Source organism: Astatotilapia calliptera, chromosome 7 (genome assembly GCF_964374335.1).
Source record: "Astatotilapia calliptera chromosome 7, fAstCal68.1, whole genome shotgun sequence".
Classification (NCBI taxonomy): domain Eukaryota; kingdom Metazoa; phylum Chordata; class Actinopteri; order Cichliformes; family Cichlidae; genus Astatotilapia; species Astatotilapia calliptera.
In genome coordinates this window covers 18,276,471-18,302,124 of record NC_137428.1, presented here as the reverse complement: position 1 = coordinate 18,302,124, position 25,654 = coordinate 18,276,471, and the positions used below count along the sequence as shown (strand labels likewise).

Sequence of the window (25,654 nt, the reverse complement as noted above, 5' to 3'; positions counted from 1 at the left end):
GTACTGGTTTTATTTTGTTGTATTTATCTGCGAGACCTTAAAGACCAGTCCGTGAAAATATTGTTGGTCATAAACTGGTCCGTGGCGCAAAAAAAGATTGGGGACTGCTGTACTAGGGGACTGTGGCTCAGGTGGCAGAGAGAGGTTTTGCAGTTTGGTTCTTGGTCTGCTATGTGGACCCACAAAATCCCCACTTTGAAAAAACATTGACTGGTCTGCTAACTTTTTGGGGGGTTTCTATTGTATCAAGTGTATACCTCTCCTCAAAGTTTCTATTATGTCTTTTGGTCATTGTTAAACAAAATTTAGATATGCTTTTAAATGGCTAATAAAAAAATTACATGTGATCAAATGGCACTGTATGGTTTCAAGATTTCATTCCTGCTATCCACATTGAGATATTTAACAACATGCAACCAAAGATGGCTTCCAGAACCAAAAGTCCCATGCCTAGAGATGATGTATATTCTAGAGATGGACCGATCCGATATTACGTATCAGTATCGGTCCGATACTGACGTAAATTACTGGATCGGATTTCGGAGAGAAATAAAAAATGTAATCTGATCCATTAAATATCAAAAAAGCACCTCACAAAACTTGCAACACGGCGTAACTCGGCTCATAACAGTAGCATGTTGGAGCAGTATGCAGCACGTGATAGAGCGGCTGTGTGTATTTGTAGCGTAGCTACCAAACCAGCATTTCATCTCCAGGAAGTTATCCCAGAGAGAAGTAAAGCAAGTGTGTAAGTTCATCTCTGAATGTTTGTAAAGCATTCCCACGTTAAACTTAACAACCGATATATGGAGAGACGGCCTCTTCTCTCTCCCTCCCTCTCCTGCTGCTACTTCAATAGTGAAACTGATCAATGATCAGCTGATCGGCTTTTCTGTCGGAGTCCGTCTCTTTTCTTTGCTTTTGGCCCACTTTGCACCAGAAAGAGGAAACCAGCGGCTGAACAACAGCAGCACATTTAACCTTGATAAGCTGTTGTTAGAATTTATTTAACATTACTTTCTACACCAGGATCTTTTTCTACGCAGCTGACGGCTGGTAACTGTGCAGGGGCGGATCTAGCAAAGTTTAGCCAGGGGGGCCGATGGGGCATGAACAGGGAAAAGGGGGCACAAAGACATACTTTTCTTTCTTATTCTCATTTAAAATGTCTAGCTTTTAATAAATAATTATCTGAATCTTACACCCAAAGTTTTAATCTGATGTAAAATGTATAGAAGTCCATTACTTATATAGTAACTGTTAAGTCTAATATACCCTAGTAAGCTATAGTACTTTTTCTTTTGGGAAGGTACCATCTGTGAATTCTGCAATTCTGTAGAAGAAAGATGTTGAATCTATTTAATTATTTTTGAAAAATAATTTATTTCTGTGCATTTTTTTTCACACTGCATCAAACTAAAGTTGATTACGTCGATTAAGCATCATGAGGTGGAGGGTGGGGGTGGTTCCCTATTTTTTTATTTTGCTGGGAGTTTGCAACCCTATCAGTTAGGTTGCTTAATATTTCTGCTAAGTACTCTTTAAAATACCAGAATAGGGAGGATGGTGCAGGTTTAAGTTTATTAGATTGATCAGTATTGCTGAACTATGAAATATTTTGGGTGCAGTGTATTTTTTTACACACAGGTATAACAGAATAGCTTTAGTGTTGTTTATTTAAACTTGAATATGAACTTATACAAAATGCAGCAAGATATTTAAAAAAAAGTTTTATTGATTAAAAAACACTATATCGGATTCATATCGGTATCGGCAGATATCCAAATTTATGATATCTGTATCGGACATAAAAAAGTGGTATCGTGCCATCTCTAGTATATTCATATGCAGATGTCCGTGTGTAATTAATGGCAGCTCTGCTGCCATTAGTGTGCGTGTGAGTAAATGCAAAACACATGCAATACGCTTTGTAAAAGTGATGAAGTTTAAAGATGCTATAAAGGCTAAGAGCAGACTATTTTCTGTTTTACAGTTTTTAAGAATTACAGCTGCTTCATATACTTCAGAGAAGAGGACACAGTGGAGTGTGAAGCAGCGTGAACCTGTGATCTACTCAGATTACTTGTGTTAGCTCTGAGGGCTCTTGTGAAACCCACACAGAACTTTTCTAAGAGGAATTCTGACATGCTGTTCTTGTATTAGAGTGTTTACACCAAAAGTATAACTGCAGGGCAGTGTGTTTGTGTGGGCAGAACATTACAGGTACACTGCAAGTGAGAAGATCCAGGAAGTCCACAGTGAATGATATATGAGGTTTATGGGGAAAGCTTTGGAAAGTTATCAATGGTGTGTTAACACCAATAAGAAGAGACTCACATATAATAATATTTTTGCCAAGATCAACCTCCAATTTTAAAGTGATTCCAACACCAAGTGCCAAAAACTGCAGTTGCTCAAATGGCCACTTGAGGCCGGCTGCAAAAGTGATTCAATTCCTGGCAGAAATACAGCAGAAATAAACACGTTTACAGCCTGGTATAAAAAAACAGCTTGGGTCTTTATAGCTCTTTCCCTCCTTCATGACTGCACGGGGAAGTGACTTTCTAAAGAAATTATCCATTTAAGGCATAAAGTTAGGAAAGGTAACCAGTCTGAGTGACAGATGGCTGTCATTTTGTGTAAGGAGCTGGCTGGTTAGTTTTCCCAGCAAGTACTTTTATAAGCAGTTCTGATTTCTTCACGCCACAATTAGCATGGGATTTATTATCAGTGAATTAAGAATGTGCCCTACTAACAAAAGTACCTAGCCAGCACTAGCAAAGCTCAGCAGTGGTCATATCTGCTAGATTAAAACTAAACACCCCCCCCCCCCCCCCCCCCACACACACACACACCCAAAAACCCCCAGAAAACAACAACAGACATTAAACCACCAGGTGATTGCTCAATGCTCACAACCATCTTTTATTTACTGCCTGTGGTCAAGACTAAAGAAACTCCAAGAGGGCACAGATTTTTTTGCAGAGCCTGAAATATTGCCTGTCAGGATGTCTTTAGACGTTATCAGTTTATTTCAAGCATATTGAACTGTCTCACTCAATCACTCAGTCTAAATTGGCTGACTTTTGCTTCTGCTCTGTTTCTCTTCACCTCAGTTTTATTTTTATTCTCATTACTCCCTTTTCCATGTTTGCACTGCACTCCCCGATTTACATTTGCTGCATCTCCCTTCTGTTTTTGTATACCCTTCCAGATGATGAGGCCACTAGACTGAATTACATGCAGACTTAGTTGCAGGTAGTGCTCAGGCTGTGTGAGGCCCTTAGCTGCCACATGCAGCTTGAGTCAGACTGACAGGTAGCCTGGGGCTGATATCACGGATCTTCTTTCTCTCCCTTTCACTCCTCAACTATATGCTGCTCGCCTCCCTTCTGCTAGACATTATTGCATTAAAATTCACTCCCCCCCCACTTCTCCCCTGCTTAAGGCTTAGCAGGTTGGCATGTGGTGCATATACTCAAATCCACACTGCAAGCTTCTCCAACCCATGGCTGCAAGGACTTATGTTAGATGATGTCCCCTTCAGCATGAAACAGTGCTCAGCCAAGAGAACCGCCGTTACTGTCCAGCAGATTCAAGTGGTGACCACAGTTGCTGGAGGCAGGTCAAAGCAACTGTTTAGGGTAGTACTTCATGTTTGTCTGTGATAGTTCCTGGCAGCCACACTCGAGCGTTCCGTCTGTTGAGTCACCGCGGGGACTTGAACTCAGCCTGTGTCAACTGTCAAGCAGATGTCCAGGATCGGAAGGAGGGGAAGTGGCAATGCTTCAGAGAAACAGCGTCCTCAAGTACATACACAAATACTCGTTCGTAAATGCCCACGTATATTAATTTACTACTTGACAGACTAGCGCTGAAAGGAAAATAGAAAGGAGGACAATTTGAGATGTGAGCAAAAATGAAAAAGAAAAAAAAAATAGATCTTCACACAGCGCAGAAGAAGGAACAATTCTGACAGCCCAGCTGGTGTAAGTGATTGTTTGATTGTCATGGGGAATTCAGGAAACTCGACTGAGATTCTTTCTCCCTTTTTCGTTTCACATAGTGTCTAAAAAGGCTGCCAGCCTGGCCAGCAACTCCTTGTTAAACACTATTAAGGAAATATCTGTGACGCCCTGTCCTTCTCCTAGCTATGGCTGATATTTCTGGAGCAGAATGAGCCATGAAGATCCCCCAAAACGTGCCACTCCCTTGCTTTACCAGTTCAATAAAATAACAGATGATTGAATCCCGTCCCTCAAGTGACAGCTCAAGGCGAAAGCAAACTACGGTGACAAATACATTTGCGGCAATCACAGAAATTGTGTTTTGCATGATGTTCGAGGAGGAGTTGTCACTCAGAATTATCTCATTCTTTGGTGACGAACACTGGAGAGGGATTTCAGCACAAAATACAAATTAAAAAAAAATAAAAGAAGAGGAGAAACCATGTGAGAGAATCTTCCAAAGCTGCTGCTCTGGTCTAATCTTTAAAAAAAAAAAAAAAACTGTACACATGCACAAATATGAAAAATTAGATCATTAATGGGGATGGTAAAGCAATAGATGTGTGCATTTATTATGTGGAGAGACAACATAAACAAGTACTGCACAAAGTAGATAAGCAGGCTGTCACAAAGCTGCTGTTGGCCAGTGGGGGCCACTAATCTGAGTGCTGTGGACTACAGAGGCGTCAATATAGAGTGTGTGAACAAGAAATGAACTTTTCAAAACATTATTAACTATGTTAATTTCTAATTACACACGCACACACACACACACAAACACACACATATACATATACATATATACATATATATATATATATATATATATGCATATGCTTGGGCATATAAGCAATCATAATGCATGTGTCAGGACATGTCACCACACGTGCGCACATTTGAGCATCCATAACTTACTAACGCATTTATAATGACATTATATAAATTATGCCCGACCACTAGGCCTTGTCACATCCTCTTTCAGCTGTGAGTTTTTCATCTTCCTAAAAAAAGACGCCTCCAAATGGAGTCGTTCCCTGTGATCGCCCGTTTTGGGCATTAAACCTCCAGGATGCAGAGTTAATGGGATTGCTCCTGTTTTGCTTCGGGCTGCGGACTGCACAGTGGCTAGAGACTGGTGGTGGTGGTGGGGGGGGGGGGGGGGGGGGGGATTTGATGCTTAGAAGCGACTTAGTGGAGACAAGAAGAAACCAAGCCAATTTTCACTTTGTTGCTTCTCCAGCATGGCCATCCAATTCCATCAGGCCTTTGCTCCTGGCACAGCTGATAGAAATGGGCCCTAAGTCCTGTGGCAGGGCCAGCTTATTCCCTTATCTTCTAATGGCTCTGATAAGGGATTGGTAAAAGCGGTGACAGAATAACCACCGCGTGACCCGCTGCCAAAAAAATCCTGATTAATCTCACTAACGAACAATAGGAACAAGCTATGGATATTACAGATACTTTACTAATATCATTTACATATTTGTTTTGAAGAACAACAGCTGGGGCTGTTTTATCACTAATAACGAATAAAATCTATTTCAGCGAAGCTTAAATATCTCCCTGGGGGATGCAGCCCACCTGTTGAGACTGCGGTAACAACAACAATCTGAGCTTGTGGATTCGTTCAAATCTCTATTATTTTTCTTGCCGACTCACCGGGGGCTTTGTAGAAGCCAGTGTCCTCTTCTGTAAGAGGCAGCAGGTAGACTTCACCTTCCTTCCACAGCAGGGGGTAGTCCAGCCCTCCAGAAAACTCTCCCAACCAGCCTTCTTGATCTGGAGGTGAAAGACATCGCATCTGCTAAATATTCATGTTCACAAAGAGTTTGTATGTTTATTCTTACAGGGGTTATCTGTCCAAACAGCTTTGTGTAGGTTGCAATGTATGTTTATGTATGTTTTCTGTCTTTCTTTCATTTTTTGTTATCTAAAAAATAAAAGAAGAGAAAAAAACAGCTTTGTTCCTGAGAGCTCAGCACAGAGCCAAATGCTGAAAATGGAGTGAGGACAGAGGGTCAGGGAGAACAAAGTAAACATCGCTGGTCTCGTTAATTTTGGCTCAGTAATAAAGCTCCCAAGGCAACAGGGAAACCTCATTAATGGCTGGGAAGACAATACCTTCAACGAAGTCAGAAGTGATGTTGACAGCAGCATAGTGATTGGACGAGGAGCAGGCCAGCGAGTGGCCATAGCAGAAGCACGGTTGGCAGCCTGCTGGGTTTATTTGCTGGAGATTGAAAAATCCTGGCTTGCATCTGCAGGTACACAAACGCACACACACACATCCCCGTGCATAAAAAAAGTCATTAACATGCAGAAGCTTTAGTCACACCTGATTACAGCTCCTTACCACATCCATGCTGCACTGTTATATTCACTATCTATTTAAGCTTTTTTTCAGTTCGGCAGTTTGGGCGCAAGTCGCTGCACACATTGCGGCGTTTTAAGAAGAAGAATGGAGCTCAGCTGCTAGCACCCTGACCTGCAGGCACTTGCTGCCATGTGGGTGGGACAGGAACACTGCTAAAAATCAGCCACTACACTAGTCACATTACACAGGAGAGGAGCTTGCTCAACCACCCGTGAAATCAGCCAAAAAGTCAACAAACAGGGAGTACAGAATTATTCAATAGTTGGAGACCTGGGGCTGTGTGTATTGCTAATGTCATAGTGAGGTTATCTGTTTGATCCTCTATCCCACAGGAGCAAGATAGAAGCAGAAAGGGAGAAGCAGAGACTATTGACACAGTTTAACGGTCGCTTGCACTGCTTTAGTTGTTAAAATGACAGATAGCTTAAAAATGTTCAAGCAAGTCTGAATCAAATTGTTCTTAAGCCCTCTGTTTCTGCTGCACCAGCCGACTGGGAATGAAATTTGCAAAGTTATTTTCCCCTTAGGAGCGATAATGAAAATGATTTTTTTTCAAAAGCGATGCTAAAAAGAGACCAAACATAGGTATATTACATAATGTTTGGATGTTTTATTGTAAAAGACCTTTACAGTTGGCTTGTTTGTTCTTTATCTGGGAAACAAACAACAGCACAATAACCAACCTGTTGCAGTTCTGTCCCTCCACATTTTGCTTACAGTAACAGCGTCCATCCAGAGCAGAGCAGTCACCCACACTGCCACTGAGGTCACATTCACATGGCCTGCAGAAAAATAGAAAATAGTTTAATCTACTGCATTTAGCACGCATGTATAAAAGAGAAGCAGAAAAAGAAAATGGGCAGGAAACACTGAGATGAGGACAATTTGATGTGAAGACATCCCTGATGTCGGTTTCCTCACTTTCAAGACAGCAGATGTTCAGCTCTGAAAAACCACAGGGTGTCACGCTCAAGTAGATATTAACAACACGGGTTCTTGTCTTAAAACTTGAACCTGGGCCTTCACAGTGTTTCTGCCATCACCACAAAGTCATTTTCAAAAGTACAAAATGTTCTTCATAGCAAATCATCAACACCCAAATCTGAAATTTGAAGGCTGCGTAAAACGACCTCAATTAAAAAGCAAGTAAGTGTAAGTATATGGATCAGCAGCGTGTTGGATTTTTGTCAGATTTTGTTTGATCACATTTATTGACTGGTTACTTTTTGTTTGAGATTGAAACACAGGATCTATTTTTAATGAGGTGCAATTACAATAACTCAATTATCCCAAGGCAAGCAGCCTCTAGTTGTTTCTGCTCTAGTGGTCTGGGTAATTCACGCATCAACTCAATAGCCTGAGTTTTCAGCACGAATGAGAGAAAGTGCTGTGTGTTTGTTCGTGTGAGTGTGTGTGTTTGTGTTTGTGCATGTCAATATCATCTAAGGGAAACAATTGCAGATATTAATGTACCGTTTTGGTATGTAATCTTTAGAAAGGGAGGTTTAATATTCTCTTGATCAAGCCTACTTTTAAACCTGCATTTACAGACTTTTTGTTAGCTGAGATACAACCTACACAAATGGCTATCTGGATCATTTGCTTTAAGCTCTAGTTTGGTCTCCACCAGCTCTTGGGGAAAATATCTATTCCTTTAAATTTCCCTCTAATTTAGCTGATATTTGCACTGCTTTTTGCTTTACAGTGGCTTTATCAGTTCTTGTTTGCATTAGCTTTATCGGTTATAGATAACCAAAACAAATAGCTGAATGGTGTTAAAAAGTTCTGTAGAACTGGGGAAGCTATTCTGTTTAAATTTAGCATTTTGAGGCATAGCTTAATTTTTCATAAAGAAATGCTTACTGTAGAAGCTATAAAGTCAAATGAATGAGGCTAAAGCTCAATATCTATTCTTTTGCTTAACAGTCATCCCACAGCCTGTTGTCATAGTATCCAGGTAGAAGAAATAATATTAACACCAAACATTCATTGATATGCCTTTCAACACTATCGCAACTTAGCATTCCCCCGGCAGATAGAAGGGGGTCAGGGAGAGCTCGGATAGACTTCTTATGAATATGAATTTTACAACATACAACACACACACACACAGACGCACCTACACACACAAACACACAGTTGTGCACACACACACATAGATACACCTTCCTATAAATTTACATGCAGGCTCATGTGCACTCATACTTAGTATGAGGCTCTCAGTTCAGACAAAGTTGAAATGCGCTTTTCATCATAAAAATGTATGCAGCTGGTCAGTGCATCTTCACGTTCCAATAAAGGTTGGAAAAAAAGTCTGACTGAACCCACTCCCAGTAAAACAGGTTGAAAGCAAGTCTGTATCTTAAACTCGGTCTGACCCAATGAGCTCTAGTATACTGAAACTTAAAATCAGAGCTTAGTAAAACACATTATAATAATATTTTACTTAATGCATTAGTAATGCATACAGTTAACACATTAAAGCTAAACAAATCATGATCAATAAAGAGTAAAAGTGTAATTATTAAATTATTTATTTATCATGAACAACTCTTCATTGTCAACTAGTTGCTGGCAGTTAAAAAAAGAAGAGGAAATGTTTGAGTCAATCATGAATTGATGAATTTGGATAAAACCAGATCAATGCTACCAACTACATAAAGACACTCAACTACCTTTGGAGAAAAGTAGAAAGTTTTACAGGCTAAGTTTCTCCTTGGCTTTAGCTGCAGCTCAAGCTGTTCTCTGAAGATTTTGAAGGCAGCAAGGCTGGATTCAGTCACCATGGCAACATGAAGAAGACTGCATGATCTCTTGCTCGGTTCTAAGGGGACTTCAAACACCAGATCTTTCGTTTCTGCTATTCAGGACTGCTGGCTCACCAATCTGAACAACGACCATATGCGGTAGGAGGGAATTCATGCAAAAAGTTTGCAATGACTTGGCAAGACATTAGACCAGCCTTTTTCTTTTCCCTTTTAAAGTTGATGATACTGGTAACATTTCTTTGGAAATGTATTATTTAAAGTTGAGTAGGAGGAAATGAAGTTAAAAAAAATTTCAGCTGTTGATATAGACCTATGGCAATGTATTTTCATGTTATAAGCAAATAAAATAAGGAATTGATTCAAACTTATTTTAACCTCCTAGGACCTGCGTCCACATATGTGGACATCACCTTGTGGATTATTTAGACAAAAATACTCAAATTTGCTCTTCAAGGGCCTGATATCTACTTACGAGGACATTATACTGCTACTGTTCTATCGAAATTTTAAACAAATATCCTCATATGTGGCTCTCATTTTTCTTTAAAACAAAAATTAGGTTAAAAAAATCTGGTAATTCTTTGTTTTTACATTCATCAGGTCCCAATCAGCCCAAATATCAAAGATAAATTAAAAATGCATGCCGTGAAAGAGTTTGGGTCTTAGGAGGTTGAGAAAGGGTGAGCAGAAACAGTAGATCTGGCATTCTAAGTCGATAGCAAACTGAGCGAAATGTCTTAGGACTTTGTGTTTCTACTAGTTATATTTACTGTGTACTAAACATGAAAAAATGTTTTGTTTCATTTAACTAAAAATCTTACAAATTTCTTCAGTGAGTTCTTTGTTCTCCATCAGTTCTAAAAGAAAATCTGTTTCTTAAATGCAGTTGTGTCCACCACCTACTCACTAACTGTGTGTCCAACTGAGTCTAACTCCTTATTCGCCACAGAGTGATGCTTGGACTTGTTGTCTTTATATTGTGAAAACATCCCTTTAGCATTTTTTAGTTTTGGTGCTAATATATTTGGTGTCTAAAATAAATAAAATTAAAGTAATTTATTATCTAAATTTTAATGAAGTTTCTTATTGTTTCTATGCCGATGACATTCAGCTGTATATATCTTTTAAGCCTCATCATCTGAATAGGCTCTAGTCCATAGCACTCTAGTCCAGTGTTTAATCCAGGTTAGTGATTGGCTCTCTGATAATGAACTTACTTTAAATATCAACAAGACTGATAGATGATTATAGCTCCTCCTGAACTATTTCCTAAAATCAGTCAGGCTCTTACTTCTCTTTGGTCAAGTCCAGCATTTGAAATCATGGTGTAATATTTGATTCTTTGACTTGCATATAAAATCGTTGCTTCTTTCCTGATTCTTTCATTTAAGTAACATTCCTAATTTGCGACATATGGTCTACTCAACTGAACTATAAAAAATTTTTTTTCAAGCATTTGTGTCATTGCATTTATCATGTGTGTTGACCAGCTTGGACAAACCATGTCTTTTGTGCTTCCAAGCTATACAGTACAAAATTCTGCAGCCAGACTATTAACACATTCTAGCAAGCATGCTAAGATAGTCTTTACACTGGCTTTCAGTAGATTTTAGGATTTACATACAGGGCACTAAATGGCCCGGCACCACATAATATATCTCAGCTTCTTACAAAATACACTGATGCTTGCTGTCTTCTGATAAACGTGAAAAAGATTTTTTGACTTGTGTCACTGTGTGATGAGTTGGGGTTTAGAACATGTTGGTTTGTTCACAGTTTGGTATTTAGTAGGTTGTGTGCCATGGATTTATCTGAGCTTCTGTGCTGGATATAACTGCTTGTGGTGGCTGAATAGGGCACTAATGGGAAGAGTGAAACTGAACAAAAATAGTAAAAGATACTTTGAAAACAAAAACTTTAAAATATAGCTAGACAGGAAACAATGCATTTGTGTAATGTAGACAAAAATAATATGAGGTTTTCTTGATAGAAGTCAGACAACTTCTGCACACTTCCATAAAAGGGGATAACCATGAAGTAATTCAGTGGACTCCGAACATACATAAAGCAAAAAAAATCACATTGGCGTAACTAATATTGTGCATGATGAATATACGTGACACCCTGAAATAAAAAGCTTAATAAAACTGAAATGAATTTTATCCATGTGGAAAATAACACTGCACTTGGTGGCTTGCTTGTTACAATGCTTGTTAGCAGTTTGACATTGTGTTTGGCACATCCTGGTACTTGCTGATAAGGTCACTAATTCACAGTAGTGTCACGTCGAGAAATTTGAATCCTTTTGTCCTGCTTTGCAGTTTGATAAATTCAGGCTTTGGGAAGTTAGGTGTCACATCTATAAAACAGGAAAGCTGTATGAAATGTAATGTCAGTGAGCCTTGTGTTCACTAACATAAAATGAATGCATGTATACTGTATATATTACTATATGTATGTTGCTCACCTGCAGCCACCGGGGCCTATCGAGTGAAAGCCAGCCTGGCATGTGTTACACTTTTCTCCTGTCACACCTTCCCGACAAGCACACCTTCCTTCTACATCACATTGTAGACTCACAGATCCTGGAAGGGTTCAAATAAAGAAAAATGTAATCATAGTGTTGGACAAGAATTATGAGTATTTTCTATAAATATCTATCTATCTTTCTATCTATAAATAATGAACATTTGTTTTGAATTTCTGTTCCTGGAAGAGAAGTATATAACCTTGCTTCTACACTGTAGCCGATATAGTGAAGCTTTAGTTAATGGAGAAAAAAGGCCATCTGGGGCAGAAAGAAGAGAAAAAGGGAAGCCTGATGGAGTCTGCTATAACCTTTGATCAATATAATGGACTCCAACAGCTCTGTGCCTTCACCGCACACTATTTATATGAAGAGGAAAAGATAGTTAATGTTTTTTGTTCACTTTTCTCTCTCATTCTCTGATGATGGGTGAAGCACAAACATAATTTGTGCTCCACCACCACTAATGCTCCTCCACCTAAAGTTAGGTCTTGCTTAATGAGCAATGAGTCTTTTCATTGATAATGTTCAGTGAGTCAACTGGATCAATTTACACCCGCATGGGTGAGTAAATCCATGGATTTCCTTAATGATCATCGTGGAAGCTAAGGCAATGATAACTAAGATGAGATTGAATGAATTATAAATTGAAAAAGATTCTACTCCTAGGCAAGTTTGGTGAGCTGATGGGACGTAGAAAATATTAATGCAGTGCCATTAATTTTTTAAAAACATTGGCCATAAAATTTGTAAAATTAATCCTATGAGTCCCATTCATTTGTAGCTAAAGCTTGCATATGGTGCTTTTTTGTGCCAGTGTGGCATTCCAATTTAAACATAATTACATTTTCTCATGCAGGAGAAAACAAAAGTAGCAAGTAATGACATTGGCATGGATCATAATTAGGGCTTCAGTTATTATCAAAACAACTGAGATTTTTGTGTCTGCAGTTTACCGTTGACATTGCAGTTGCAGGGTAGGCAGGGATCTTCTGTAGATTTCCGGTAGTAGCCATTTCTGCAGCGCTCACAGTGGGGCCCATCGGTGTTGTCTCTGCAGCTCACACATCGCCCCCCACTGCCAGTGCTCCGGTACTGTTCCATGTCAAACACACATTGGTCTGATCTCCCACTGCAGTTACACTCTGAGAGTGAGGTCGGTGGTGCAGGAAAAAAAAGAGAGAAGAGGTAAGAGGTCAAGAGAGGAGAGCTGCTAAGACGAGGAATGACCAGCCGCAGGGGAAGATACAGAAAGCAATGAAGTTAAAAAAAAAAAAGGATGGCAGAAATAGATGAAGTGGAGAGACACACAAAGGGTATATGCATGTGAGAGATTATGTGTTCTGGGATTGGATCATAATTTAGAGTCTCATTGCTAATCTCATTTCACACAGGCCTAATGAGGAGCCAATCGGCTGTCAGGGGGCACTTAGATAACAGTAATTCATGTTTGTACAAGAGCAAATTACTCAGCTGATAACACACCACCACAGCTCTCATACCCTTCACATCAAATCCCTCTTTAGTTTACAAGTTACCCTGAGGGGGGACTTAGGTGAAATTGCCCATTTTATTATGAATCAAGCTCCCAGTTGAGCTAGAAATAACCATATGATTACCCTTTCTTTTTAATAAGAAGTCTCATTAGTATTTAACTTATTTCACCGGTTGCTTTTAAAACCTAACATGTGATGAACTTGGGCTCGGTGGTTAAGGACTTTAATGTACAGAGCCTTCATTTGTTTGGCTGTAACTTATACTGCATAGATACAGTTACTAGCCACAAATCGAGGCTTCGCAGGGTTAAAAAACCTACAACTATTGTGACTGCTCTCATTTCCATATATATTTAGAATTTTAAAAGTAATGAGTTCGTAATTATTGTTGATTTAGCACATATTAATCCATTCCTTGGCTGTGGCTTAGCTCTTCTTTGGGTACAAATCCACCACCCTTCTGTGTGGATGTTGCAGTTGTTCTGGAGGTGCTAACATCCAAATAAACGCAGGCATGAATCGGAGCATGAATTTCTTTTGGTTTTAATCTTCGGCTTAGACTAGCAGCCTCTCACCATATGATAGCTTGTATCCGGCCCTCCTATGATCCAGAATTGGAGAAAGAAAAAGCATATAGGAACCCAACAGCAATCATTCCCAGCAGCTGTTTCCAGCCCTCTGACCACTAAAAGCCCAATTCTTTTTGTCCTATTTTGGTCTGTACTGCATCATTAAGGGAAACTCAGGCACTTTAGCTCCTAAATGCTCATTAGTTTTTCCATTTGGCTTGTGGCTGCCTGTATTACCTACAATCATACTGACTATGATCTTGCATCGACAATGTGATAAGCTACATACAGTTTGATTACTGATACCGCGTTAATTTGTACACTACATTAGTAAAAGGTTTACTTCAGTGGTCTCTATGGTTCATGTAAATGAGGTAAGAACGGCAACTACTAAGTTTTCTCATTTCTTATGCATTGATTATGTGAGTCCGCTGAGGTGCGAGTGACGTTAATTTCATCATCAAACACTGAGCACAGGGGTCTATGCTGACATCCAGGTGCCTAGCAATATTTTTGTGACCACACACGCTCATCTGCGAAGAATTTACATTTCAATGCACCAACTACGCACGCACCCCAGGTGGCGGATTTCAAGTGGACTTCAAAGAAGTATAACAGGAATGACTACTTGGCCGCTGTGTCTCCAGCTGTCCATGTCCATGTCAGTAACATAATAAAGGCTTTGCTGGTAAGAGCTTATGGAGTCATGTGGGTTTTGAGCGGGTCGGTGTGTGAACGCACGTCTTCACACTTAGGATGGGACTTCTTAATTGCTTTGTGCAGTCACTGGAACTAAGGAATTTGTGTTTAGTAAACATTCTGATTCCAGACTGTACAGACTGCTTATTAAAACCAAAATACCTTGTTTTCTTTTCCTTCAAGTGTTAAATACAGAAGATGAGGCAAGTGGGTGTGAAGTCTTTGAAGTTGTTTAAGGGCACCTTTGATGAAGTTGTTCTGAGTCAAACATGTAATGTAACAAATCACTTCTGCTGCTGAATCATTAGTGAGGGAATGTGATTACATTTTTTATGAGAAATCTACATAAGGAGTAATTGACGACTGCTGCCTGCTGTATCTGAAAATTAAATTAAAGAGAATGGGAACTAAAACTAAAAGTCGTGGCTTTAAATCCCCAATGAATTTAGAAGTGCCAAAAAGTTTTTTGAATCAAACATGAACTGAAGAATCAAGTCATTATCTCTGGATTCATCAATGTGAGTTACCTGTTTGCGTTTAATAAATTAGGTTTATTCATTGCTGCAGCTCTAAAACGCCATCCTTGAGTTGTAGTTCAGATTATTGTAAAAGATACAGCAGGAACCAGCAATCTTTGCTAGGAGAAGACTTACAGATGCAACATGGATACTGAGGTTCTTGGGAGAATTAGATTAGGAGTATGGAGAATTATTGCACATGGGTAAACTGAGAGTTATAAACAGCAGTACCAGTGACCGATTAAATTATACTGTTACATATTGTACTGCAGTAATTCACCAATGCATGGACAAGGAGAACAGATGGTTTTCTGGATGGCTATGATCCTTGATAATTCTGTCGGCCTTACACAGACATCAGGCAGATCTTTTTAATGGCGGGATAGCTCTTGGCAGTGACGATCTCTGATGGCTGCCCCAATCTCTGTCGTGATTTCCAGCTTTTAGCAAGCAACTTCCATTCCAAAACTGTCATACAGCCTGTCACCAGGCTGTCGATCGTGCTTCTGTGGAAGATTCAGGAGATAGTGTCTTGTAAAACTAAGTGTCCTCAGAAAGTATGAGCACTGACGGGCCTTTCTGTCCGTGATGTCCATGTGAAGGTTCCAGGATAGATTCTCAGTAATGTTCACACTGAGTAAGTTGAAAGTGCCTACCACTTCAATGTTAGCATAGCTAATATGGATGAGCCAGTGTTCTCTTCTGGATGATAGTTCACTATCATCTCCATTGTTCTGCTGATGTGAGAGAAAGGTTGTTGGCCTGTTTAGCTTTGTCGGCTGTCTCATCATTGTCTGCAATAAGGCCTACAACAGTCCTATTGCCTGCAAACTTAATGATGATGTTCTTGGAAGTGAAAAAGGAGCACAAGAGTACACTAAGAAATCGCACACTGTGTTTTCAGTGAGCGAGGAGGAAGGGTGTTCCCGTTTTCCAGATGGGTGAGGGCAGTGTGTGTTGCCAAGGCGACTGTGTCGTCCATGACTCTGCTCCTTCTGTGGGCAAATTGAAGAGGGTCCAGGATGTCGGGGAGCAGCAGATGTGTTTTCTGACCAGCTGCTCAAGGCACTTCATGAATGTCTAACTCTTTATATTTTTTTACATATACATTGGTATTTGTTCCATTTCTTAGTGGAGCAAATACTAACATTAGACAAATATAACCAGTCCAGTTTGTTACTCAAGTGGAAACATGTCCACCTAGCCCGTCTAGGCCAATGATATTTATGGCCTGAACTGCAGTTCTCATCCTTCAAAACACATCTGCTATCCCCAGTTCAACAAAATCTGACAACCACCCCACCTACAAAAATAAAAAGTTTCTGAATGACTCACTTCTGATTGACGCCAGTGGGTAGCTACAGCACAAATACAACTGGTTGTCTCAACTTGTCACCTCCCATTCACTCTATCTTTATCATGTCAGGTAGTGGTAGTGTGACTGCTGCACAGGCTAGCTAATAGCCAAGTAGAAATACTGTCAGAAACACTGTGAGACAGTCACATTTCAGCTAGTGCTACAAATACACATTGATATTTCAAACAATATTTACTCATTCATAAAGACAACGTATTACAGTGCAGTGCAAGATATCTGGCAACCAGGCTTTACTCTTTTACCTGTAAATGTGGTTCTCTATAGTGAAACAAGCTACAGGGCAATCAGAACATGTTACTTCTGATCATTCGAACTTATGAATCTGTTTTTACTATAAAGCTCTATTTCTGGTGTTCTCTTTTTTTCTTTACTATTACATTTTGTAATTTTTTTAGTGCTATGATTTTTTTTTAGTGTATGTGACTATAATGGTTTCGGCTACCCAACTGTATTTTATATTACTCTACACTTTTTTTTTAACATTAACTGCCTTTGATGTTGGCCGTGTTAGCCTCCTTTCTTGTGAGACATCAAACTGCTGAGCACATTATCATAAGCATGTTACAGTACAGCATCTTTGCCATCTTAGTAACGGGGTGTAAAATAACTGTAGCTGAGCAGTTAAGGTTTTATACGTATGTGGGACGAAGATTGCTACCAGCAGAAAGGGAGAGGGGAGCTGAGGCAGAACAAATCATTTGAGGCTGTTTCTCAACAAGTTTAACATGAAGACTCCCCCATACAGCTCTCCATAACTTGTGTTAGGTTATCTCGTCCACATTTTTATGTTTGCCCACCCACTGCTGTCTCTTTAACATGCTGTTACAACAGTCCTGTCCTGGGGACCACACAGCTTGTGCGTCACTGTGGAGGCTTCATGCAAGTAAGTAGGCGCTGTTAGCTCATTGCTGAGTCTGATGATATAGTTCACAAAGCACTTTAAACCTCCCAGAATGCTACGGCTCATACATTCTTGAGTGGCCTTTAGGGTCGAAACCTACAGGATTACAACAGGAATACAGACTGTATTGCACTCTTGATTGTTTCCATCTATCAAATGGGGTTTTATCAGTTTAACAGTGGCACTAGCTGCACTTCTTGCTGGACCAACAATGAACAGTGCATTATGACAATCACAACTAATGGTGTGACTATAAGGAGCAAATAAAATAACAACCATAAACCTTACCATTTATGTCTTGTTTAATCTGAGCAATTAGGGTAACTCAGAACCTTATGTTTAAGAGTGGAAAATCTATCGATCACAAAGCAAGAAAGTTCAATATATTTATCAAGTAAATAAATAAATAAACACAACTTTTATTACAAATACTGTTGTAATTTAGTTTTAAAAATGATCTAAACCTACCAAACCTGATCTTTATCTGACTGCGCTGCTCACATAACGGGAGCGACAGTTTTACCGGAATACAAAAACTAATAAATGTTTATGGATAATTAGATTTAAAAAAACAACAACAACAAAAAATCCCAAACAAAACTATGGAAAACTGCCAAATCTGGAAATATGGTTTCATTTCTGTCTTCTCAAAATTATGATTGTGTAACAGATATGAAACAGGAAAGTCTGTAGTTTTTAGTTGCTTCTAAGCCTCCCTGTATTTTATATTCCAGTCCATGTTGTTGTTTGTTGTTTTCTTATGTGCTCAATAAATCCTCCGTATTTAAAGTTCGACTTGTTCTTTGTCATTTTGCCTCTTAATAAACCCCTACTCACCTCTCCCTGCTTATCTCTTTTTCGTTTGTGCTTAGTTCTTTACGTTTGGGTTTTATTTTCTGTGTTAGTTTATCTTTCTTTTTGGACTTTTGTTGGCTTGGCTCTGTGACAAGGCTACAGCATCCTGTTTTTTGTTAATGTATTCATAAATTCATTAAAGTCGCTTTGTTTTTTGTGCAAATTGATAGTCTGTGCCCTTTGTATGAACTTTTTGAACCACCATACGGCACAATAATCTTTTGAGAGAACCACAATCCCGCATTTATGTTTATTCAATAAATGAGGCACCAAAAAAATCAAAAGTGACTAGAAGCACAAGATGTAACTTCTACTCTGTATTTACATACATGCATTTATAATTAAGGTTTGCTAGTTAGGACAGAACCTCACAGGAAGAAGGTTCTGCGTGTTCTCCCTAAGCGTCCAGAGGCATTCATATTAGGAAAATTATTGACTTTAAATTGGTTGAAACTGTGGATGTAATTGTCATGGTTGTTTGCCTCTCAGTGAAGAACAGATTTATCCCACCTCTAAACCAAAGGTCATCTGGAAAAGTCTCCAGCAACCCCTGAACTGGATGATGGCTCAGTCACACTAGAGGAAAAAAAAATCGGATGGCAACTTCTTTACAATAAAGAAAAATCAGTGGTTTTCCTGGAATCCCACCAAATGTTTTTGCACTCAGTGAATCAAGTTCAGTTTTGAAACCCAAACCTCTGGACAACCATTTTTTGATCACAAGGTGATTGCACAGGTTACCTGCTGAGAGGCAGCCTGTCTCCAAACCACTGGAGGCTGATAAAGTTGCAAAGGTTTGTAAATAACTGCAAAATCATGTATAGACACTGTCTAAATCAGTCTGCACCAGTAAGCACAACTTATCAGCAGCCAATCTCTTTGCAATATGTGACTTGTCGTACCTAGTTGCCAACTGGTTATATTCTGGTTAAGTAAGATTGTCAGCAGCTATGTCGTTTTGCAGTTAAATAACTGTCCAGTAACTATTGGTGGAGGCATTTCTGTTTTAGATCGTTGAGGTTCTGGATGTACTGTGAATGTAAGTGGACTAAATGAATTTATGTGTATGTAGATTGCAACAGATAGTAATTTTTGCCAATATTATCACTTAATTGTGATATTTTCAATTTTGGAAATGTATGGATTTAAATGCTACCTGAAGCTCCTGCACATTGTATATCCAATGATCACATTCCTCCGTTGCTCATGCAGCACAGAAAGTGTTGCAGGTGACAAGACAGGTCAATAAGTCAACAAACAAAGGTCCAAGCTCTTCTGTGTGCATCTTTACTGTACATTAAGTGGATGTTTCATTACATTCTGCACTGTCCCTGTGAGAAACATGGACGGTCCTGTGCCCTCAGTAAGACTATGAGCCAGTGACACTAACTTTTAGTGAGTGGCCAGTCCTGCAGCATTCAGACTCCTACTGAGGGCTTTCAAGGACTCTTTAATTTGCAGATTATGCCTATACAAGCGTGGACGATGCCCTCTTATTGCTCCTTGGGGCGTTGTCTCAGAGAAATTAATCTGGACATGCAGTAAAAGCGAAGTTCTTCTTTATCTCCTGTGGTTTTAAGAGCACATGACCCCTCATAGCCCAGAATCACCACTTATTTCTGTGTGGCATGGCAAAGCATAAATAATCAAAGCTAAATAAAAAGATGTGATACTGTGATATGAAGGCTGTCTCATCATTTTGATTATTTTGATTATAACTCCTGCCAGCATCAGTCTGGGAGTTAGATGTTTGATCAAAGATCAAAAAGACAAAAATCACATATGAGGTTGTATTTTATTTTGATTAATTTTACAGGGGCAGCCAAAATGTTCATGCTGATCACTTGTTTGATGAGGTATGTGATTTTAGGATGTGAGTGTTCAAAGATGTTGATTTTACAAACAATTTCTTCTTCTTTGTCCATTATTATTATTATCATTATTATTATTATCTTATCTTGTAAGCAATAAATACCCAAAGTGTCTGAGCGTATGCATAGTAAACATTAATATCAGTGCTGTGTATTTTGTGGCCAGTTTACCCAGCACTAGTCTTTATTTTTCCTTCTTTTAGCAGCAAGGAATGATTTTGGGAGTGTAAAGGAGGTTGCCACCCTGCGTCATCTGCAGGGGAGGTAATGTAAACCACTCTTACTGTCTTCTGCCCTTTATATGAATAATTTCTTAGTGCTGTTGCAGAACACATTGCAGAGAGGGACCAAAATCCCTGCAGGCACAATGATTTCTCATTTTTACATTTAATTTGCTGGATGAATGAGATGTCCTGCCAAGAGAATATAGAAAAGCAGCAGTGATGAAGCAGCCGAGGCAGAGTCATGCTTCACATACTGTATATGTATAAGACTTTTAGCGTACTACATGGGACCTGGCCCCCACGTGGTGATGGTCATCATGTCATGACCACCACCATCATCTCAGCTTATCCAAAGTACTGATGGTGATTATTATTTTTGTTATTAAGTCTGTATTTCTTTACAGGAGTCCTCCAAAGTCTCATCTCTAACATAATAATGCCATAATTCTCACTATCTACTTTCCTTCTTGCCAAAAGAATGTGTAATGACACACTCTACAGTAATACATACAAAACTGGGACAGGCAATTTCATACATGTTTTAATCTTTAATGTGTTTTGAGGTTCAATGCAGCAAGGCCTCATAAATGTGTTTTATATTGCATTTACTTCCAGGAAATATGCTTATTTGTTCTCTTGGCAAGAGTTAGACATTAAGGAGGCATCAATTTTTCATCTAAGCTTAAATATGAGACTAGAGCTCACTACACCCAACTTCAACATGGCATTAAACCACAAACTGATGTTTTTTGGGTTTGTTTTTTTCAGATAGATTTGTGTCACTGATCCAACAAACTTAGTGTGTCAATCAGCCAACTTAAGTGAATTGTTGTTTGTGTTTGGACAAAGTCAGTCTGGCTTTTCCCCCCTGCTTTCTGTCTTGGTTGGATTGTATATTTATCCCAAGGTTGATTGATTTTGATTTTTCAAATGAAAAATTGCACTCTTTCTCATCTAATTCAGTAAGAAAGCAAACAAACATATTCCCGGAAACAGTGCCTTTAAGAGTATGCTAAACCAGTGTGATGGTTTGGTGTATAAAATGATATAAAATATAAAGATTTCAACTTAGAAGCCATCATGTTTCGCTGCTGTGAGTTATACTGCTATGATAATAATGTTTGCTTAGTAGCTAAACATCCTATAAATCATTTTAAACCTTTTAAATATGTTGAAGGTCTTTGAGTTTTATTGGGAAAGCTGATTTCTCTCTTCCCCTCAGAGTCATTTACTTATATTATAAAACCACCGTTTAGTATAATGATGAGCCATGATGAATAACATAAAAGGCTCGCACGCCCCTGGTTTTCAGCCGGGTTTTAGGGACAGCAGGAGCAGCTGGTCCATGGACCTCAGTGATCTTGAGGGAACATATGGAGTTAAGAGCTCAGTATGGTGGCAGTGATCCATTAAAAGTTTAAAAAACAAATAATAAAATCTTAGAATGGATCCAGAACTGAACTGGGAGCTAGTGGAGAGATGCCAGGACGGGGAAATGTTGTCTCGTTTGCAGGTTCCGGCTAAAAGATGAGCTGAAGCACTTTGGTCTGGGCGTTAAGGGAAGCTTTTCTAAGGCCAATATAGAGCGCAGTGCAATCGTCCAAGGGGCATTATGACTGAAGTTGAATAAGACGTTCAAAGATTTTACAGGATAAAGTGGATTTGATTCTTTATGAAAGTCTCAAATGATAAAAATGAGCTTTAATAACAGAATTCATCTGCTTATCTAGTATAAAATCACAGTCCAGTGTGATAGCAAGGTTAGTTACGTATGAATGCAGGGGACCAGGTCCAAGAGACGAGGAATCACAAACACCACTGGGTCTGAAAACAATGATCTCAGTCTTACTTTCATTAAAATTCCAAAAAATTAGGCCATCCATGCTTTGATATCTTTCAGACACTTCAGTAGTAATGTAGGACAGCTGACATTTCTTTATATATGATTTGTTTGTTTTCAATGATTCATTTCTCTGTCCTTTTATTATGTCTATAGGGAAGGACTTTTTTCTGAGTTTCCTCATCATGGGTGAGGTTACAAACCATTACTTATCTCTACCATCCAAAATATATTAAATTTAAATTATCTCAACATATTAGCACAGCTGTGACACAGGGTTTCATTTCAGTTGCTGAAAAATAGGAATAAAGCTTGTTCTGCTGTGGTCAGTGCTGTTCTGACTTGTTGTGGCCTGTAGGTAGTTAAGGTTACTTATGATGTAATGGAAAACAACTGTGATGAGTCCTCAGTCATGTGCCAGATGAGGCGAAAAAGTCTCAACGTAAATAAACTGGACAGGGTTTTAGAGGGAAAAAGTTTTCAAATTTATGTGACACTGGGATGTAATGGGGTGTAGTGTGAAATAAGTATAGTACCATTCTGTACTGGTTAATGGTTTGAGGTTGATTGGACTGAGTTGGAAGTCTTGTCAGATAATGCAATACCTATTTTGAACTCAAAAAGCTCACACAAGAACTCCTTAGCTGTAGATTTTCTTTTACTTTTGGTGCACAAAAAGAAGAAACTGCATTGACTGAATGTGATGGGATATTTTTCTTCCACTGTACAAATCCCAAATATTATAAATTTCTACAAAACCATATGAACAATATGAGATCTGATTGTGTTACTGTATGTGTAATAAATATTATAACTATTTCTCAGACTCTGTAATCACTTATCTGTGGTCAGAGTTTCAGTGCAGGATTTGGTGAAAGTTGTGCAGACTGGTTTGCTAGAAAAATACTTCACATTGTTTCGTATGTCTGTATCAAAGAGTGAACATTTTCCAGTTAATAAATGACTAGACTACTTATTTAATGAAATTACCAAAATAAAACATTTTGACATGTGACCATACATTTAATATAACAGGATTATATAGCTGTATGCAAAAGAAGTACTATAATCCAAGCATCAAACACACATTTACTTTTTCCTTTTATCATTTATTCAAACTTTATCATACTTGTACTTTATTTAACTTCATGAGCTTGGGATAAAGAGAAGGTAAATGTCAAATTCAAAGGTTTTTATATGCTAACAAAGAATTTATTGTAATCTTTCTATTAAAGTCTTTTTGGGATTCTTTTCCTTTGTCTAGCCTAAAGTCATGTGAAAAAGAATGTTTTCGCAGACCTCTATGCAGTATTCTCGATATATACACCCCATATTTCAATAGCTTGTAGAACTTGACTGTGTGACTGCAAAGTGCCCAAGAACTGTGGCTACAAAAACAAACACAAATTGCTAATCCTCCACCATTGTGTCTGTGAAGGTTCTCAGTCATCCAGGTCATCGTAGTCAAAGGAGCTTGCAAAGAAAAGCGTCTGGACTTCTTTAAGTTGCTTGAAGACGTTTCACCTCTCATCCGGATGAGAGGTGAAACGTCTTCAAGCAACTTAAAGAAGTCCAGACCCTCCACCACTGTGCTTGACAGTTGGTATGAGGTGTTTTTGCCGACATTTATATAGAATTGTTGTGGTTTCCAAAGCTAAGTCATGTTGCCAGGTTTGTTTTAGAGAGTTTCTCTGGCAGCCAAACAAGCCATACTTGTTCAGTCATTTTGTAATTGTACTATCAGGAGCTTTAATGTTTCACATGCTAACTGAGACCTAGCACTTGCGATTTGTCTGAGCATCGTACAGTCTGACCTATGAGTGAACTTGCTGTGACATCCACTCCTGGGTAGATTGTGACACTATATTGACACACATCTAAATGCTCCTGAAAGCAATTTGACAAAACCTTTTACACAGGTGCACAAACTTACTGATGATCAAATACAGTTGATTAACTAATCAACTGCAGACTAAGTAAGTGTCTTGGTATTGTATATTCTACACCAGCTTATCATCATTTTCAGCTTAGTGTGAAATTAATGTTAGAAAAATTTCTCAACCTGCAATTGCTGATGATGATCTTGACCTGGCTACTTTAAAGCAAGCTAATTTCATGAACATTTAGCAGCTGGGTTTTCAATATTAAATGTTTATAGTTTATATATCTATGTGGGTTTTATGCTAACGTTGTTGATGCTAATACTATAATAAAACCTTATTAATGCTAAATAGCATGATTATTACTGGGTGCTACCCAACCATCTTTTTTGACAGCAGGAGTTTAGGGGGCCGAAATAAAATGTTAAGTATGTGATGTATCTACCTTGTTGTCGACCTCACAATAGGTATGCAACAAAATGATCACAGTATACAAGCTACAACGGGATCAGCAATAAATCAGTGGTTTAAAAAAAGGGATTTAAAGCATGTACCTACTGGAACAGCCTCAGGCTAAGCCACTTCCAACATCAAGCAAACAACAAAAAATGGTGAAGGCCCAAAGCAACCTGCCCAGGCTATAAATGATTTCAGTCTCAGAGGGGGAGAATCTTGATGAGAATGACGTTCCATTGCACTCCTGATACGCACGCACGCACGCACGCACGCACACACACACACACACACACACACACACACACACACACACACACACACACACACACACACAGAGCAAATTGTAGCAAAAAGGTTTGTGTTATTTCTCCACACCTTAAGACCAAAAAAACCTAGTCAGGTAAAAAACAAAAACTAAACAAAATACAGTCTGAATTCAAGTTTGTATAAAAAAACCACACTAATATTAAAATTACTCATAAACACACAGAGTCACGTTCACATAATATTGAAAAAACTCTTGTAAAAAGCCACCTAAAGCTTCCATTTACCACCTGCTATTGCTGTTCAGACAAGAACAACAGCAAAGACAGCGGTAATAATTGCAAGATTGTCACACTTTTCTTCCTTTTCTTCTTTTAAATGAGGCTCTAAATCTGAAACTCCCCGAACATTGTGCCCTGTAAAGATCATAAATTATGACTGATGGAACTGTGACAGTTTTTTTTATGTTTTTATGGCTGAAATAAAGCTAAGAAGATAAAACAGATGCTTTTCTGTTAATCTGCAAAACAGAAATTAGTCATCTTATTAACAAACCATTTATTTTAATCAGCCTGCTGATATTACTGCGAGCCCTAATTCTATGTCAAACATGATCATCGTCACATGGTATTACAAAAAAAAAAAAAAAAGGTAACCATACTCTTTCTTTAAAACACGATGGGTAATGTGTCAAGTGTCATTTTATGTGGGAAGATTATGCAAATTTTCCCAATTGACCAAAGCATTGTGCTGACACATTCCATCCAGGGTCAGCACTGGGTTATTTGGAATGACTGTACTTGTGCTTATTCGTGTTGTTTTAAGCATTCTGGTAAATGTGGGTAATCGTTTACTTAACACTGCAGTGCTTTATCTTGTGCTGAAATGGAAAGCCTTTGAGGAATCTGATCCTTCATTCAAACCCATTGCGTGTGCTCACAAACAAAAACTGCAATGATTAAGAGACAAATTTAATAAATTGGATTTTCTGAGATGATCATATATGATATGAAGCTACAAGTTAATT

At 38.7% G+C, this 25,654-nt stretch overlaps 1 protein-coding gene across 1 annotated transcript in view; it reads right to left on the bottom strand.

The window, feature by feature from the left end:
• The window catches only part of lamc3 (laminin, gamma 3), a 133,517-nt gene that overhangs the window by 66,213 nt on the left and 41,650 nt on the right, over positions 1–25,654 (bottom strand). Inside the window, exons 5-9 of the mRNA XM_026173353.2 lie at positions 12,633–12,821; positions 11,617–11,734; positions 7,065–7,163; positions 6,129–6,265; positions 5,667–5,786 (exon numbers count right to left, since the gene is read on the bottom strand). Coding sequence (XP_026029138.2) covers positions 5,667–5,786; positions 6,129–6,265; positions 7,065–7,163; positions 11,617–11,734; positions 12,633–12,821 — 663 coding nt within the window. The remainder of the gene's footprint in view (positions 1–5,666; positions 5,787–6,128; positions 6,266–7,064; positions 7,164–11,616; positions 11,735–12,632; positions 12,822–25,654) is intronic.